Below are 19,852 nucleotides of genomic sequence, written 5' to 3' on the forward strand. Positions count from 1 at the left end.
CAAATTTTATAATTTGTTAATATGAATCTAACTTAACTAACATAAAATATTTAAAATTTTCATCTTATATATTTCAACTAAAAAAACATCGGAGATAATAAAATTAAGAATTTTTAATACGTCAAGGGTCAAAATGAAATTTTCTAAAGATGGAAGGACCTAAGTTCAAAATTATGGACTTTCAGACAAATATTAGTTATTATAGTTAATAAAAGCTTTCATAAATGTTATTTAATTAAAATATGTAGAAACATACTATTAGAAGAAAGATCAAGAAAAAAAATAATAGATAGAAATAAAATTACAAATTATAATAATTTAGTCCCTTCTGAAACAATTAATTAGTAAAATAATATAAATTAATAAACTAATTAAAAATCCCATAAGTTTATAAGCTATTAAGCTTAAGTTATTAAATAATAAAAAATTGATATTTAATTTTAATATAATTTTTTTACAATAAAAATCAAATTGCGACACAAGTATTACCTACTAAAATAAAAAATTAAATTAAATTATTATAAATTTAAAAGTATATAAATTAAATAGTTGAATCGTTGACATAGAAATTTATGTTATAAGGTTCTGTAATTAATTAATTAAAAATTTGAAAATATTTAGTGTGTTAAAATAAAACATTCCAAAACAGATCTGACAAACTAAATGTCTATTTTTTGTTATTTAAAAAAAAAAAAAATAATTTCTAAAATATTAGTTTTTTTAATATTTGTATTCTTTTCAAACAACGTTCTCAAATGTTGTTTTTTAAAAATATTAAAGGCCTAAATACATTTTTTTTTTTATAAAAAAAAACCCACATGGTCAGAAAAATCATTTGATAATGTATAAGCTAATTATTTAATTTTGAAAAGTATTTAACATTATTGATGCTTTAATTAATTAAATGACATTTTCACAGTATAATAGTGGCGTACATGTGTTACTGGGAATTATAGGACAACCCTTTAAAATTTTGTACGTTATCTCTACGAATCAGGTCAAAAGTGAACCAATTTGAACCAAACGTTGATATCATGAGTCGAGATCATGCATGACACATGCCCCCTTAGAGGGTTAAGCATGACCTCGATCTCGATATATATATATATACACAAATTAGTTTACTTCCGAGACAAATACGTTCAATAGTATAAATTTGAAATATTTTCCTATTTTTGTGTTGATTTTATCTTAAAAAAAGGAGAATTAAATTGTATGAAGACTCATTCAATAGTTGTTGTAAGAATATAAAAAATGATTAATGCGAAAATATATATATTAACCTATTTTTGTTAAATGATTTTAATTATTAAAAAAAGAAAAAAAGGGACGCAAAGACAAGGCTGACCGAAAGCGAGTGTAATTAGTATTTAAGCCCCCTACTTCTTCATCCACCTCCATTGATCATCTCATTCTTCTCTCTGCAAATTTCATCTTCTTCTTCTGCTTCCTCCCCATCCTGATCCACCATGGTTCTTTCCAAGACTGCTTCTCAGTCGGATGTCTCCGTCCATTCCACGTTCGCTTCGCGATATGTGCGAACCTCTCTCCCGAGGTAATTGATTTCCTCGATTGCGGATCAGATTTATTTTTTCCGTTGATTCATTCACCGTTGTTGTTGTTGTTGTTGTTTGTTTCTCTCTTTTGATTAGATCTCGATATTGATTAGTGTTATCGCATTGCTATCTGTTATTTGTGATTTGGTGATTCTGTTTTTCTCGATTTTGCTCTGGATCGATTTCAATAATGTCCTGTTTGGTCCAGATTCAAAATGTCGGAAAATTCAATCCCTAAGGAAGCTGCGTTCCAGATCATCAATGATGAACTCATGCTCGATGGAAACCCTAGGCTGAATCTGGCCTCCTTCGTTACCACTTGGATGGAGCCTGAGTGCGATAAACTCATAATGGCCGCCATTAACAAGAATTACGTCGATATGGATGAATATCCTGTCACTACAGAGCTCCAGGTACCTTTTTCTCTCTCGATCTTTATTAGCCTTAATTGAAAGATTAGATCGATTCGTTCTATCATTTCTCTCCATCAACGGATTTCCCCTGGAAATTCTCCCGAAATTCGAATCGAAGCGTTCGGTCATGGCCGAGTTCGATTATGGAATTGAATAATAATTATAGTTGAATTTTTCAAAATGACATGGTTTTATTAATCAATAATTCTAATATAATTTTGAGAGTTGAATGTGTTTTCATTTGATTTATTATAATTTGACTTGTGACATTTATATTTATAGATTCATATATGATATTTTTATTCAGATTATTATAATTTGACTTAGTACAACATTTATATTGGAAGGAATAGAAGTTCATAAATAAATAAATTATATATATACATATAGTTAAAATAATAACTTTATTTAGCTCATAATTCACTGGAAAATTTTAAACATGTATTAATTTTTTTAAATTTTAAAAATACTTAAAAAACAAGTCAATTTCCTAGAATCCATAAATAAATCGGATCTAGTGTAAAATAGTTGATTTAATTAGTTTATCTCCCATACTTTTAAGTAGCATATGAATTATAAATAAGTGAATAAAGCATAAGAATTTATTACCATTGGAAATACAAAATTTATGGATATTTTAATTAATTTAGCCCGAAATTATATTATAAAAAAGTAGGATTAGAAAGAAAAAATCTAAATTTGAAGGGGAAATGGGCCCAAGAAACTAGAATCCTTAGGTAATGGTGGGTCCATAGCGTGTGAATCCTTTGATCTTGGTCTTGCAATTTACCTTTTTTCTCAATTCACTTTGGCACTTTGTTTTATCAAAAACATAGATTAATATTAATATTTGATACCCACGAAGTCTTTTCAAAAGTTCTTTTATTTTATTCCATTGTTTGTTTTTTTTTTTTTAAAAAAAATAAATTACAAATTTAACTGAATTTTAAAATTTTATCAAAATCATATAAATAATTATTTTGACTTTTGGTTCTAAGGTAATAAATTTTAGAGATCTTTTCAATAATATTACTTGAAATCTCTTAGAATTTTGACCAAGGCACTAGAATACGTGCAACTTTAACCAAACTTAAGGCATAAATAAATATCCTAAGACTTTGACTTTCAAGGCCATCTAGATTTGAATGAATTTGGCCCTAATTATTGCCATGATTTAAGAGTTTATAGTATTGTAATGGAGTCTAGGAAGAAGACAATAACTTCATTAATTTTGTTTTAATAAATTCTTAAAATTGAACAGCTAATAGTTTTTTAGTTAAAGAGGAATTGAAATTAAAATGAATAATTTTATCCTTTCCTATATAAACTGTTGGTCTTAGTTTGATTTCTTTTCATGTTTCACTCTTTGATTACTTTTTAACTGTAGTATGAGGAATAAATTAATGTTAAAATTGATGCATATGTTATTAGTATGTATATAATACACGCGTGGAGATAATATTTTAATTTTCTATATTTGAAAGTCATAATATTATTGAAAATTTCACTCTAGAATGTTATGATTTGCTAGCTCTTGTGTGGAAGAAATGAGGTAATAAGTGGTTGTTGTGAATGGTGATGCAGAATCGATGTGTGAACATGATAGCTCACTTGTTCAATGCCCCATTGGGGGAGAATGAGACGGCGGTGGGAGTTGGAACAGTGGGATCGTCGGAGGCCATAATGTTGGCTGGCTTGGCTTTCAAGAGAAAGTGGCAGAACAGAAGGAAGGCTGAAGGCAAACCCTATGACAACCCCAACATTGTCACCGGAGCTAATGTCCAGGTATCATCATCATTCTCATTTCACTCCATGCCATTAACAACATGAATCCAGTAATTTAAGTTATTAAATTTTCAATATGCGCCTTGACAACGAATCAAATCAGATGGTTCTATTTCTCAGTCTTTTTGACTTTCTCCTACGGAATTAAGGTCGAAAAGATTGAGAAAAATAAGTCATTCGACTCTGACTTGATAACATTGTTGTTCATAACAAAAAATACAAAGGTATGCTGGGAGAAATTCGCAAGGTACTTCGAGGTAGAACTGAAGGAGGTGAAATTGAGGGAAGGTTACTACGTGATGGATCCAGAGAAAGCTGTGGATTTGGTTGATGAGAACACCATCTGTGTAGCAGCCATCTTGGGCTCCACTCTCAATGGAGAATTCGAAGACGTGAAGGTCTTAAACGATCTCTTAATCGAGAAGAACAAGGAAACCGGGTACAATTTCTTCCTCCCTCTATCTATTTAGTTTGGAAGGTATCAAAATAAAAAATTTGAAAGCCTTTAACAGATGGGAGACTCCTATTCATGTTGATGCTGCGAGTGGAGGGTTCATTGCCCCATTCATATACCCTGATCTAGAATGGGACTTTAGGCTGCCCCTTGTAAAGAGTATTAATGTGAGTGGCCATAAGTATGGGCTTGTTTATGCTGGAATTGGTTGGGTTATCTGGAGGAACAAGGAAGACTTGCCTGAAGAACTCATCTTCCATATCAACTATCTTGGCGCCGACCAACCCACTTTCACTCTCAATTTCTCCAAAGGTGCATACCATTTTGTTCTAATCTCTGTTCTTCAATATGGCCCTTTTCTTTTTAAAGCTTAGCTTTTATTGTTTTCTGTAGGTTCTAGCCAAGTCATTGCTCAGTATTACCAATTGATCCGCTTGGGTTATGAGGTAATATTCCTGACCTTTTATCAGAAGAACAAAATTAGACCTCATTTAGTACCATTTTTGTAACGGCCCAAGCCCACCGCTAGCCGATATTGTCCTCCTGACCCAACTGACTAACGTGGGATCTTGTAATTTTTATTGACAGGGATACCAAAACGTGATGGAGAACTGCAAAGAAAACATGATTGTTCTGAAGGAAGGACTGGAAAAAACAGGGCGGTTCAACATTGTGTCTAAGGACGAAGGAGTTCCACTAGTGGCATTCTCCTTGAAAGACAGCAGTCGTCACACAGAGTTTGAAGTCTCAGAAATGCTTAGGAGGTTCGGGTGGATCGTGCCAGCTTACACGATGCCTCCGGACGCGCAACACATTACAGTTCTGAGAGTGGTGATCCGAGAAGATTTCTCACGCACACTTGCTGAGCGTCTAGTGAAAGACATTGAAAAGGTGATGCACGAGCTGGACATCCTCCCGTCAAGGGCTGATATCAGAGAAGAGACAAACCACGTCGTGGTGGCGAAGAAGAGTGCACTGGAGACACAGAGGGAGATCACCACTGCTTGGAGGAAGTTTGTGATGGATAAGAAGAAGACTAATGGAGTCTGTTAAAGCTTGTGTTGATTCTATTCAGCATAGCTCCTGTTTTCTATTTTAAGGACAAACTTGTCGTTCTTTGTTTTGAGGTTAATTTTTATGATGAGAAATGAACTATACCTGCCTATAATGGATCAGGTATGTGGGTCTTTTTGTTTTATTATTTGTTTTGATTTTCTGTTCTTAAAAACTTCAGAATAATTAAAATTTTATTTTTTATCCCTAAATTTTAAACATATATTCTTACTCTTTAAAGGTCATCACATTTTGGTGCAAATAATTTTGGCCAAAGGTCATCAAATTTTATCCAAATTTGATATTAAATTTGTAATTTGCCCAACTTAAATGTAAACATGTTGGATGATGAAAGTTTCACCTCGGCTGATTTAGGGAATGATCATGGATTTATAAACTAATAATACTCTCTCCATTGATATGAGGCATTTATAAACCAATAATACTCTCTCCATTGATATGAGGCATTTTGGAAAAGCCTACATGAGCCTTTTGGGAAAGCAACGTCATGAGAGCTTATGCTCAAAGTAGACAATAATTGTGGAAATTGTTTGTCTATAATTTTTCAGACAAAAAACTTCATTAGTCACTGGTATCACTCTTCCCTTGTCCATCCAACATAAAAACTTCATTAGTCACGGTATCACTCTTCCCTTGTCCATCCAACATAAAGCAAGTAGCTTATAACAACCCAAGCTCACCATGACTAGATATTATCCAACAACCTAAGCTCACCATGACTAGATATTGTCCATTTTGGTCCATTACAACCAATGCCTCGCACCATCTGGTAATTTGAAGAGAGTCCAGCCCTACTCCAACCAATGCCTCACACCATCTGGTAGTTTGACTTTGATGCAATTTATAATAGCCCACCACTAGTAGATATTATTCGTTTTGGCTAATTATGTAATAGCGAGAAATTTTCACACCTTCAAAGAATGTTTCGTGAAAGATCTTATACACACCACCACATGGTTGTATTACATTTAGCCCAAGTCCGGGCATTCAACTGATGAAATAGATTGATTTGGGAGAGATGAATACTAAAAACTCAAGTGACAAGATTGAACAGAGTAGTGAACTTGTTGTATTAGAGCATATCATCACTCACTATTTCCAGGAACCTCCCAATCTAATCACCTCTTCACCACTGCTATCCCTTCTATTATTAAACCTTTCTTTGCTCAAATCCCCTTTCTCCTCCCTCACATCGCCATAAATATCTTTGAGTTTTGCCAGGTTAATAGACGTCTTCTCTGTAGTCCCACCTCTTACAGGACTTGCCTCTCGCTTGTGGTAGCCATCATTCCCTGTTTGTAGTAAACTTTGACTTCTGCTCCTGCTCCTACTTCGGCTCCGACTCCTTCGGTAATGCCGGGTGACACTATCACGACTACTCCTTTTGTAGTCCCTTCTACTATCAGCATAATGAGTCCTCCGATCATAATCATAACTTCGTTCTCTGTCTCGCTCCCTCTCCCTATCTCTACCCCTACCTTTCTCTCTTTCTCTATCTCTATCTCGATCCCTCTCCCGATTTCTATACCTCTCTCTGTCTCGATCACGATCTCTGTCCCTATCCTTTCCCCTACTATCCCTGCTCCTCTTCCTACCGTGATCTCTATCCGAGCTCCTCTCCCTGTCATGATCTCTATCCCTGCTCCTCTCCCTGTTATCAGGATGACGACTGCTTGGAGATCTTTGTAGATCATCCTTGTTATCTCTGTCACTAACTGATGGTGGTAGTGTACAACGAACTGGGGATGAGTCCCTAGTTGAGGCACGATGTGGGGCTCGTTGTCCAAAGGAAACTGAAAGCGACGCTTTTACAGAAGGTGGCCGCCGTGCGGTATCTTCAGACCCTATTCGATGGGTTTCCCCTGTCACACCAGAATGTTTGCTGGGAAGCTTCAACTTTTCAAGATTAGCTGCAACTTGCCGCAAGACAGAAACTGGAATACGAGGGAAAAGGGTATCGAAGTAATACTGCAATGGGAAAACAAAATGAGAGTATTTTCAAACTACAAATACAAGGATTCAATGGCTAACACAATACAATCACTTAATACCAATATAGAACATTTGGAACACAAAGACTGCCAACCAAAAGTGAAATCCTCTCTAGCCAAATGCAAACCTATATATAGATATGATATCAGGATTTAATCAGCTTTGTACTGATAAAGCATTAATACACAAACCACTTTAGTTTGTTCCTTCTAGTCTCCATTCGTTGTGAACAGAGAGAGTGTTCTTCATATGATTTAAATCACTTCCACCTCCAAATTTAGTCTCCATTCCTCTCCTCAATCATCAAATTTAGTGAAGTCACTAATTACACGCATTCTATCCATCTTATACACTTGATTCATCTCTTTTCACCACTATAACAGAAACAATTAAATCCAAACAACGAATTTATTCAATTATTTCAAGAACATTCCTTGAAATAATGTGACAAGAATGAATAGTTAAGAAAGTTCATGAAGGGGCAGCTCTAATAGGTATATCTTTTGACAGGTAAAAGGTAACACAACCGATACTTTAGGTCAAAGGTCCCCTCCAATCTACCTAAAAGAAAAGTCTTGAATGAATCAGAAAAAGCAAACAAAAAAATGGACAATACTACTAACTGAACAAGACACCAAAGGCACATTGTAAATTCAACTTCACTTTGCACGTGCATGCCTTCAAAGCTAAGAAGTACCTTCTAAAAACAGAGAACATGGCATTGAGTCACCATGATAAATCGACAATATACGAGATGTTTTAATGGACAGAGAATTTCCTAATAAGTTGAAAGGGGGAGGGAGGAGGTTACGTTATCCGGTAGTTCTTCTTTTCCTGATCTTTTTTGCACCTCCTCATCTCTTAGTGAGAGTCTTCGACTCTATTATACTGTGTATATATATATATATTTAATTCTTAATCTTCGAACCCGACAGAGTAACATCCGGGATCTGCAATGTGCACAGAGCTTATACAGGATATCAGTTCCCAGAAACAACAAAAAAAGCTCTAACAAAGAAGCATTTTCATTCCATGGTTAGATCATAGAGCAATGTCAACAGCAGGTTGTCACAAGATTCACAAACCAACTGTACATATACACACAATTTATCAAGTTTTTGAGGCAAAGACGTTAAAAAGAAACAAGAAAAATATAACCCAACAACATGATATTTGAAGGGAAATGTTGGTGTATAACCTGACCTGTCCAAGGAGCAAATCACGCACATAAACACCCATTGTAGTCATTCGTCCATGGGATTCTGGTGAAAATTCCTGAAACACAGTCTGTTAGTTCCTTTTAAATTATTGGATGTACATAATATATATATGTATATAAGACACGTAAAATAGTATGTCGACATGTGTTTTGAGTGTGTCCAGACGTATCTATGTCTGACAGAGACACTTGGCATAAAATGAAATGTATGTGCATGACAGGTAGTCGATATGTAGGTACTTCTAATTCCTACTTAACCCACACCATCCCTATCCTTAAAATCCATCTACATCTCTCTTTCTGTATCTTAAAAAAAAAGTGCCTAAGATACAATTGGCATAGGTAAGCAATAATTTTATACAGAGGGTCCGAAGACTTGGAACTTAAATAAAATCTCCCGTTGACTTGGGAGGAAATAGAAGGAATCCAAGAGCTGAAACACAAATATGCCACAACTTCCAAGTAAATCAACACAAAAGAACATGAAGCTCTTCTATAAAGTTAAGATAGAAGTACACACATAAATGGATAAAAAGCCAAGGTACACGAGTCTCTGCAATATTGGCATCGGAACTAAAATGCAAATGAAGTCAAGATAACCTTTTTTTAAAATGGGGAACCAAAAGCAAAGAAATTAGAACATTAAGTAGACAACATCATACTATTGTGAAGATCCGTTGTCCCTAACCGTTGGTATCATAGCTTAGTTTTTAGACTTTGTGACTACATACAAGCTATAGAGAGTTGCCCATGACCAAGCTATAAACCTAGCTGTAGGTCGTATGATGATTCACTGTTAGAATTATTTTGATTGATTATTGTTGCAAGTCTAAATTAGATGGTTGTCAGAATTATATGTCCCTTTTATAAAGGAGAAAGATTAACTAAATCTAAATCTTTAGATAATCTGAATACCCTAAATACTAGGTAACAGTGAATCTAAATAATAATAATAGTCCCTAGATACTAGTTAACTAAATCTAAATAATAATCACAAGATATTAGGTAACTAAATCTAAATAAATCCAACCAGATACATTAAGCAGGCCAACTAATCACACAAATATCCTTCTACACTCTCCTCCAAGTTGACTAATAGATATCATTCATTGTCGCTCCCCCTTAAGTTGAGAAAAATAAATCTATTACTCAAACTCAGGGGGAGTGTTGAAGGATATTTAGCTTGAAGGGAGTGTCGAAGGAAATTTGTGTAATCTCGAAGTGGTTGACCTCCCCAATTTATCTTGGATTTATTTAAATTTAGTTACTTGATATCTAGGTATTATTATTTAGATTTAGCTACCTAGTATCAATATCTAGAGATTTAATTTAGATTTAGTTACCTTTTCTATAATTCTCTAAAAATTAATAAGAAAGACGGCAGTTTAGACAACCATTATAATAAGTGAAGTGATACGCATTTGTAATTTAAAATAAAATAGAGAATAAAGCATGTTTGTTAAACCCACTTGTGAATTTATATGGCAAATTGCAGACTAAGAATCAAAATGATCTTCCGGCTGAAAAGAGGACAAAGAATGACAGGTAGTCGAAGAAGGCCTACGAGGTAACAAAAGGACCCCATTTTGGAAGCCCCACCGAGACAACAAGGTGCAAACCCAAAACGCTCCAGGAATGTCAAACATTGCTACAATGATAGGAGTGATGCAATCCTCACAAACGACCCCAAATTTAGTGCAAAATGCTAGGCAAGTGGCCTAGCCCAACCAGGGCAATGTCAACACGACATTAGAGAGCAAGTACTTCAAATGATGAGATCCTCAAGTGTCTCCTTTCTCATACTCATCTACTTGCTCTATACTAAAAAATTCTCCTTGCCCAGCCCAACCAAGACACACTCATACTCATCTATCGATCTGTCTCCTTCCTCTATACTAAAAAATTCTCATTGTTTCTTGTATCACACCACCAATTTGAAGTATTTCCAAAGGAATGCCTCTTTAAACTAAATTGACGTGATTTGGTCTTCGCCCGCAACAATCACTGTGGAGGCTAATTGCCATCATAGTTAAGCATCACTACACAACATGAAAGGCACAACTCGACCTATGTCCTTTCGAACACTTCATGCACCTAAAAATCTCGTCAATAAAGACATCCACAGTTCGGCTACCACTTTGAACACTTCAAGATCCCATCATTTTGAAGTCCCTGAAGACACTTGCTTTCCTGTATCGTGTTGACATTGTCATTGTTGGGTTGGGATACCTACCCAACATTTTGCACAAGATTTAGGTTCAGGAACCATTAGCCCAACCCAACATTTTGCACAAGATTTAGGTTCAGGAACCATTTGTCCAGTCATTTGTGTTAGGGGTTGCATCACTCCCATCATTACAGCAATGTCTGGCATTCTTGGAGCATTTGGGTTTGCACCCTATTGTCCACCCCTATCGCTGAATTCATAGTTGCATTTACTAACTGCACCAGGGGTGGGGCTTCTAAAGCTAGGTCTTTTTATGCCCTTGTAGGCCACTTCGACTGCCTCCTTCCCCATCCTCTTCCCAGTTAGGACATCATTTTTCCTTTCAGTTCCTACAATTTACTATATTGTAAATTCCTAATCCAGCCTGTATTATTCTCTATTTTAAATTACAAATGCATAGTTCACATATTATAATCAATCAAGTCAATAACAGTGAATCATCATATGATCTACAGCTAATACCAGGAAGTGACGAGGGTTTACAGCTCCATCATGGGCAACTCTTTACAGATCACGATGTAAGTAATCAACAGAATTCTAAAATTGGGCTTTGATACCAATGGTTGGGAACAACGAACTTCCACAATGATATGATATTGTCCACTTTGAACATAAGCTCTCACCTTTGAGATAGTAACAACTAGACCAAAAAAAATTTCATATGGAAGGATGGGACTTCAATCTCATGGTCGCCCCCCATACTTTGCAACCGGTAAGCGAATCACTTCTCCCTTGGAGACGCTTTTGTTAGTAATAGTGAAAAAAACATAGCCAGATCAAAAAATGGGATCTCAAACCTCTCTAACATGCAACATATGTTCCAACAAAGTATTAAATTTCTAAATCATCTTTGGTATATAAGATTTAGGAGTTGGCTGAACAAGGGAGGTAACCAGATGGCAAGTGGCCATATCTTCTTGAACTTCATGAATTCCTTAGAGATTTTGGTCCAAGAAATAAATTCAAAGGGAGGGTGGAAGTTTAACCCTCTCATTTATTTACTTGCAATTGGAGCTGTGCAAAACTTGTATCGTCCTTACTAAATAATTCACTAGTCTTCGTTCAAAATCAAAAGCACCCAAGAAGATATCGAATATTTATTTTGTCTCAGTCTTATAAGAACCAACACCAATACAAGATCAATAAAACTCAACTTGGTAATTTCCTAAAACAACAAATGTGTTTGTGAGAGGACATTAACCATGTTTCAATCAGGGGAAAGCTTTTGTGAGATCCCACATTGGTTGGACAGGGGAATAGAGCACTCCCTATAAGGGTGTGGAAAACTCTCCCTAGTGGATGCGTTTTAAAACCTTGAGGGAAGCCCAAAAAGGGAAACCTAAAAAGGACAATATCTGCTAGCAGTGGGCTTGGGCTGTTACAAATGGTATTCGAACCAGACACCAGGCAGTGTGCCAGTAAGGACGCTGGGCCCCTCGAGGAGGGTGGATTGATCCCACACCAGTTGGAGAGGGGAACAAAACATCCCTTATAAGGGTGTGAAACTTCTCCCTAGTGGATGAACCTTGAAGGGAAGCTTGGAAAGGAAAGCCCAAAGAGAACAATATCTGCTAGCAGTGAGCTTGGGCTTGGGTTGTTACAGCTTTAATCTCCCTAGTGGATGAACCTTGAAGGGAAGCTTGGAAAGGAAAGCCCAAAGAGAACAATATCTGCTAGCAGTGAGCTTGGGCTTGGGTTGTTACAGCTTTAATCTCCCTAGTGGATGAACCTTGAAGGGAAGCTTGGAAAGGAAAGCCCAAAGAGAACAATATCTGCTAGCAGTGAGCTTGGGCTTGGGTTGTTACAGCTTTAATCACCCTAGTGGATGAACCTTGAAGGGAAGCTTGGAAAGGAAAGCCCAAAGAGAACAATATCTGCTAGCGGTGAGCTTGGGCTTGGGTTGTTACAGCTTTAATCCTAGTTTTGAATTTTTTTAGATCATAACTCGTGGGGAGTCATTTGGTAGAAGTTGTTTGCAGACTCCTCAAAGGAACTTTGCAATCTCATCCATTCCAGCTTTGAAAAATAGTATTCTTTTACTTCTACATGTTAGAGTGATCTCAAACTTAACGAAAAACATACAAAAATCAGGTCCTGTGTCTGCCCACACCTTCTCTTTACTGTTTCTTACGAAGTGATCCACTTGTATAACTAATAAAGTGTAAGAGAAAGGAGCTTCAGTATTCATCTTCACTTCCACTCGCAAAAGAACAAAATCAGAATTCAACTAGGGTGGGTGTTGGTACCAACCAAGCCAAAATTCGTCTTCACTTGATAAGAAACAGTTGAAACTTCATTCAAAACGCACCAACCAAGCCAAAATGGCCTCACATACAAAGGGGCAAGGCATCCGTTGTAGTACAAAAGGAGGTTACAAATGCATTCTCCAAAGGGAGGGGTTGCAGTAGAAAGTCAATTAAAAGAACAGAGTAATAACTGGATTAGTAAGTATCAACAGCCGTTATTTTAAATTTGAATGTCTACCATTCTTCACAAGCATATATGACCTCTCTATAATATTGAAAATAGGTCTGTGCTTAATCAATTATCAATACAATTACATTGAAGGCAGCAGAAAACAATGATACAAACGACAAAAAACAACTTACAGTCACATTAAGGAAAATTCTAAGCCAAACACATGCATGCTAACTGTTATCTTTAGCACCAGTTCTCATAATAATAAAAACAAAAAACAAGCACCCATATGTATCATATACCTCTTCATCTTTAACATAAGGTTCAAACCAATTCCACAGAGTTTTCGTATCTGCAACATATCTCAAGTAGAGGAATCCAATCTGGAAAAATTAATTAAAGAAATAACGTCAAATGGTAGCAGAACCGAATCATACAGCTACACCCAAAATTTCTTAAACATCGGACAACTAAGGGCATCATAATAATAAGGTAAGAAAGCAAATTATGGAGAAAGAATGTTCATAATTAAATCAAAATACAACATGCAGCTTTATGTTATTTTTATTTATTTATTTATTTATTCAATTATCCCGAACCAATACTGTTCTGGCAGAACAGAATTGAGATGGAATGAAGGTAGAACTTAGAAAGGAGCAGCCTAACGCATAAATATACCAAGAGCTAATCTCCAATCTATTTTGAAGAAGCATACTAGTTTAGATTAGTAGTCTATTCTAGGTGACAATAACAAAATTCAAACAAAAATACGATGCTTCTTCAACATCCCACAGTTGAGGGAGGACTAAATATCTAGAAGCACATATATACAACTACCAATCAGAAAAGAAAAGCAACAGAAAGTTATTTTTTAAAAAATATAACATAACAAAAGCAGAAACATATAGCAATGCAGATTCTTCAAAGATCTATGGATCACTACATACTAACAAACAGAGATATAGCTGAAATGCTTTGTAACGTAAATACGATGAAAAGAAAGAATTAATTATTCCTAAAATGCCCACAAGAAAATTTCATGCTATAGAAACAGAAACCTTCAAGAATACACTAACAAATCTACGTCCAGTTAAGTTAACTAAATTATCATAGTAATCCATTTACAACAGCAATATTTGACCCAAGTTCTACACTATTAATCAAAGTTCCAATAAAGATTGTAAAAGTACATGCAACATGAAGAATATTAATTTTTAAAAATATGCCCACTGCAAGCTTTCAGTCTTAATGTCCATAATATATTTACAAAAGAAAATGAATAAATAATATGGAATTCACAAAAGGAGTAAAAACAAAAGTTCAAGAATATAACATGTCAATTCATTATTATTTAATAATAATTAAGGGTCAAAGGGATTCTACCTACCGCTCTGATGTAAGGAGAATCCTCGTGCTTTAATAGCCCATGCATTTGCTTCACTGTAAGTTTCATGGTGAAAAACTTGTACAGAAGGCAGAATGCTGTTGAAGGACCACGGCAGTTCCCAGTCATCCATGGCTCCACATGATCAACTTGGTTATAAATTTCATCAACCACTTCATGGAATGTCTTCAAACGATAAAGCTCCTTAAAGTAATCAGAAGAAAGAATGTTCATACATAAAACCTTCTCCAGCAAAGAATCAATTGCCTTGCCACAAGTCTTAATCTCCATTATAAATCAACTAGACATCTACCTGCAGGGACAAGAATATACTACATTTAAATTCAGTAATTAAAAAATAATATGAAAAGAAAATTTGATACTTTTAACAGGAAGCCTGAAGATATAGTCTGGAGAAGACAAACACAAATTAAGTCACCCTAATCTGATAGCATATGAGAAACATACATGGTCTGCATACAAAAAGAAAGGAACCAACAACGAAAGACACCTACAAAAGAACATTTTTCTTTTTTCCACAAGTGACATTGAACTGATGTGTAAAAATATTTCAAGTGGTGCAAGCTAGCAAAAAAAAGCTAGACATCCTCCTCAAGTCAGCAGCCAGGAAAGGCTGCCTTCATTCGCTTCTTGTTTTCAACTATTATTAGCTATCAAAATCTTAAAGCAGAAAAAGCCTTCAACCTTCACTACAATATTTCGATGTCCAATTTCATCAACTTATGTTGTTCAGAATTTTCCTCCACAGATTACATTCATTTACAACTCTTATGACTATTTCAATCATGCATAAAAATAACCCGACCCAATCCTTAGAACTTGAGTTGGGTTGTTCGGCGGGTTACTAGAACATCCCTACTTGAAGCCTACATCCAAAAGTTGCAAAAATGTGTGCTATGCTTAAAAAAAACCCTTACCAAACTTGTACAGGTTACTTGATAATGGACCAGTCAATAAATCACTAATTGCAGAAAAATCCATTCAGCAAATATTTCTAATTATTCGATGATTAGATGATAATGGTAATATTACTTCTATTGATAATAATCTCAATACCCGAGGACGCTTCAAATAATCTGAGGGGGTGAAAAAGACTCCTCTTTGATAGAACAAAACAACCCATGCCATCATCAAGTTGGAGGTCCTTAAGTACACCTTGTTTCTTACCTTCAACTGACATTCTACTCAATACAACCTTCCTAGTTTATTCATTTAGATGCTTAACATTTACTACATCTAGAACTTCCAATAACAATTGAAGTTTGAAAAACCCAAACAATTAGGATCCAGGAACTCCATTTTCACACAAAATCTTTCATACACAGGATTAAATTTAAGAAACCCAAATGGTAATACGCCTTCTCAAACCCTATAATTGAATCCAAAAAATTGATAATTGACTACATAAATTCAGTAACCTTAGTATTCNAAAAAAAAAAAAAAAAAAAAAAAAAAAAAAACAATTCAAAACCACGTCTAACTTAATAACAGATAAACCTAATCAAACCCAATAAGAAGGGGTTTTAGCAAATTGATAACAAAAAAAAATCCTCAAACTACTAAATAAGAAGTCAAGACAACGACGCCAAACCCAGTTAATTACCACAGGAAAAAAGTAGAAAAAAGAAAGATCTTAAAACTAGAAATCCCCATCACCACCATCACACTATACAACATTGGAAGAACCATCCTTAAGAAAACTGGAACTAAAAGAACTAAACTCCTAAACATCCTCCAATTCAATCGATCAAGCTACTCAACCGCACATATAAGACACGCTTCGAAGTACCCGGATTCAAAATTTGCTTAAACCATCTAAAAAACAATAAACCTAAGAGATTCAGAAACAATCGCAACAAACACATACCGTTGGGAAACGAAATGAAGTAGCAAAATTGTCGAGCGGAAAAGGGAAAGACGGCAAAGAGAGGAAATCTCGCCGTACAAAGGAAAAGACTCCGCAAGCGCGCTCGTTCGGGGTTTTATAATGCTGGTTCCAGCCGGGAACGGTCAGCTAATTGCGGGACGGTCAGCCGGGGACGAATCTTTGGCGAATATTCGTATTATTGGGCTTTTATTCCATTTATCTTGGACCTAAACGAAATTTGTAGATTGGGCCTTTCTAATAAACAGCCCGGCCCAATTCATTTTGCTTCATATGGGCCTTTCTAATAAACAACCCGGCCCAATTCATTTTGCTTCATATTTGCGAAGCTTCCAACATTCTCGGACACATGTTAATATGGTGTTTAGTGAGTGATATTACTTCGTTTGGTTAAAATACCATTTTATTTTCCGAACATATTTTAATTAATTTAATCATTATACTTTCAATAAATATTAAAATTAATCTATACAGTTAAAATAAATACATTATCCATTTACAAAATTCGTAACTTTTACGAACATTTTCTAATTAAGAATTTCACCTAACCCGAGAAAAGAGGGAAAGTCAAGAAAAATAGAAAGAAAAAAAGTGATTCAATTCAAATGGTAAAAAGTAAAAAAGTAAAAAAGTAAACCAACCATAGGAGACATCAGGCTGACTCTAATAATAAAATGCCAAAACCCTAATTAGACCTTAATCCCAAATGCAATCAACCCTAATTCAAAACTTTACGAAAAAATGCTTTTATATAATTAAGTTTAGAAGTTAATGTAAATTAAAATATCAAACTAATACAACACAAATAATTTATAGATATTTTCGTTTGAATAAATTTAAAATTTGTTTCAAATCATCTTAATAAAATTACCTTAGATCGAAGATTATAAAAGTAGCAGAAAAATTATCACGTTCATTTTTACAATAGAGGAAGAAGAGAAAATGAAACTCACGCTCGTGAAAAACTACTTTATCCATGCATGAAACGAATTGAAAATAAAATTAAGAAGAAATAGAGAATAAGAGTGTTCATATGACTCTACAATTTTAAGTCGAACCCGAAATACCCAACCCAAGCAAAAAAATTGAGTCAATTCATGGATTGACTCCACACGAAATAGATTTTTGTTTCTTTGTTAAATTTTTATAAAATAAAAATTTTGATCCATATATAGGTTAACATGAACTGAGAAATAAGGTTACAATCCAACCCAACTCAACCCTCATTTAAAAGTTATTATGAATATTAAGAATATTTGATATTCATAATCCAAGGTAACATGTACGGTAGATAAGTAAAATTTTGTAAATAATTAAAAAAAAAATTTATTAACAAAAATTGATGGTCAATTTAAACTTTAACTAAACTTACTTAAAACCAACGAAATAAATTAAAATATTACAAAATTCAAACCTCGAGAGTTAATATGTCTAATTAATGTTCTGATGTGTCAAAAATATTTTTTTTTAACCGATAATTTGTAAGTAAAAAAGAAAAAAAAATACATAATTGTATTAAAATTGAAGTAAAATTGTTGGTAAATAGGTGAAAAAGTAGATAAAGCCAAAGAAAAAAAATTGTATGAGAGGGAGGTTTAATCCGAAGGGTTTGGGTTTGTTTGTTTATAAATAAATTCCACTTCATTTCCATTACCATTCCATTCCTTCTCCTCTCTTCCTTTTATCTCAAAATGAAGATCCCCTTACTTAACCCTCCCTCCTCCAAGGTTACTCATATTTTCCTCTCTCTCGATTTTTATTTTCGTTCTTGAACCTATTCTCGATAATCTTAACTCGTGACCGTTCAACTCCTAATTTTTTTTTATTAGTTTAGGTTNTTGAGGAGGAACCGTGCTTAGAAATGTCGAGTTTTCAATGCTTGAAGTGTTTATACCCAAAGCATCATCCTTTTTGAGTACTCAGAAAAAGATATTGCTTCTGGGAAGGAAATGATACATTTCTTATAAAAGTGTGGAAACCCAAAAGATAAAAAGCTCAGAGAAGACTGCTATTGGTGAGCTTGGGCTGTCATAAATAGCATTTGAACTAGGCACTGAGCGGTGTGCCAACGAGGACGCTAAACCTCCAAGAGGGTGGATTGTGAGATCTTACGTTCGTTGAGATCTTATTTATTTTTGCAACAAATGTAAATGATTTGTTTTCTCTTAATTATTTAAACTATTTATAATTTTGGTGGAATTTCATGTGAATAAGGTTACTACAAAAGAGAACACAAGGTCACGAGATTTCAAATTGCATACTCAAGAAAGGGCCATCCAACGTGCAATTTTCAACTATTCGGTAACTATTTTATTTTATGTTTTTTTAAGTCTTTTAAAAATTATTTATTATAATATAAAACTTTTTCATAAACTACGAGAATAAATATTTTTTTTATAAAGACGTGGAAACCTATATATATATATATATATATATATATATAAAAGGATTATTCAATTAATATTTGTTACAAGGTAGCAAGAAAGTTACTTGTGATGGAAGAGCAGAAGAAACAAGAAGAGAAGTTGAAGAAGGTAATTTTTTGAATTTTATTATTATTATTTATTTTTAAAATTTACAATAATTGCAATTTTATATTTTTTAAAAAAAATATTTGAAGGGTAGTTAAGACATTTCAGTGGCTAAAAATGGGACAGATTATAGAAGAGGAAGAGATTCGTTTGCTAAGAAAAGGAATGATTCCCAAAGCTCAGTTGATGCCTTTTTTTGATAGACCATTCTCGCCTCAAAGGTACTCAAATATTCATTATTATTTTATTAATTATTTATGAAAAGCTTATATAATTTTAGATCATTTCAAAAAAATTAGGAGAAATCGAAAATGAAAGTAAAATAATCGAAATTGGAGTTGAGGCTTTCCCGATTCCTCACAAGTGCTTGTTCAAGAAAGAGGAAACACGGAATCCCTTCTGAGCTTACTGAGTTTGACTTTGGCATGACAGTCTTAAACAAAACTTCAAACTTCAAACCAAACGATCCCTTAATAATTTTATTTTTTCATACCCATGTTTAATAATTTTATTTTCTCATTAGAATATGTCATGAAAATAAACGTTTTTTTTTTATTTATATTTTTGCAGATCAAAAAGACCCTTAACGATTCCAAGAGAGCCTCGTTTTCATGTTACGAGTAGCAAATGTTGGAACTGTCTTCCCGACACTAAAATCAATTGCTTTCGACCAAAATGAAATAGCAAATGTCGAAATGATGTATCAAGATTAAAGCGATAATATTTCCACTATACTCGTATCTATTGTATTTTCAAATAATATAATGTCATAAATGTGAGGGTAAAATTTAACATTATAACTTATAATATGTTTTGTGATTTAATAATTGAAATTATCTATTTTTTTCAGTTGAGTTGGACACGGTCGTTAGGTTGTTCATTTTTTAAATTAT

At 34.2% G+C, this 19,852-nt stretch overlaps 3 protein-coding genes across 9 annotated transcripts; 2 read left to right on the forward strand and 1 right to left on the reverse strand.

Moving 5' to 3' along the window:
• Positions 1-1,414: 1,414 nt before the first annotated feature.
• Positions 1,415-5,261, forward strand: LOC111790843 (glutamate decarboxylase 1-like). The gene is made up of 7 exons (XM_023671940.1): positions 1,415-1,555; positions 1,765-1,969; positions 3,554-3,754; positions 3,979-4,193; positions 4,267-4,520; positions 4,602-4,654; positions 4,797-5,261. Exons 1-7 carry the CDS (start codon positions 1,470-1,472, stop codon positions 5,259-5,261), a joined length of 1,479 nt encoding a protein of 492 aa, XP_023527708.1. The 5' UTR covers positions 1,415-1,469.
• Positions 5,262-6,174: 913 nt separating this feature from the next.
• LOC111807167 (pre-mRNA splicing factor SR-like 1) lies at positions 6,175-16,496 on the reverse strand. Of its 7 annotated transcripts, XR_002816921.1 has the most exons (6): positions 16,411-16,496; positions 14,526-14,835; positions 13,441-13,521; positions 8,473-8,549; positions 8,086-8,224; positions 7,160-7,250 (listed from the first exon to the last, which is right to left on the reverse strand). XR_002816921.1 is itself a non-coding variant. In XM_023692761.1 (5 exons), the coding sequence occupies exons 2-5, from the start codon at positions 14,811-14,813 to the stop codon at positions 6,375-6,377; spliced, it is 1,317 nt and encodes a 438-aa protein (XP_023548529.1). In that variant the 5' UTR covers positions 14,814-14,835; positions 16,411-16,496; the 3' UTR covers positions 6,175-6,374. The 7 variants fall into 7 exon arrangements, 4 of the variants coding, with proteins under 4 accessions (XP_023548529.1, XP_023548537.1, XP_023548549.1 ...); XM_023692761.1 differs by lacking the exon at positions 8,086-8,224 and having other exon boundaries at positions 6,175-7,250; positions 8,478-8,549; XR_002816922.1 differs by lacking the exon at positions 8,086-8,224 and having other exon boundaries at positions 6,906-7,250; positions 8,478-8,549; positions 14,522-14,835.
• Positions 16,497-18,119: 1,623 nt separating this feature from the next.
• On the forward strand, positions 18,120-19,638 carry LOC111801865 (protein TPX2-like). Its single transcript, XM_023686102.1, has 5 exons — positions 18,120-18,155; positions 18,643-18,729; positions 18,903-18,962; positions 19,086-19,180; positions 19,530-19,638. The coding sequence occupies exons 1-5, from the start codon at positions 18,120-18,122 to the stop codon at positions 19,636-19,638; spliced, it is 387 nt and encodes a 128-aa protein (XP_023541870.1).
• The last annotated feature ends 214 nt before the right edge of the window (positions 19,639-19,852 follow it).

This window comes from Cucurbita pepo, chromosome LG01 (genome assembly GCF_002806865.2).
Source record: "Cucurbita pepo subsp. pepo cultivar mu-cu-16 chromosome LG01, ASM280686v2, whole genome shotgun sequence".
NCBI classification, from domain to species: Eukaryota; Viridiplantae; Streptophyta; class Magnoliopsida; order Cucurbitales; family Cucurbitaceae; genus Cucurbita; species Cucurbita pepo.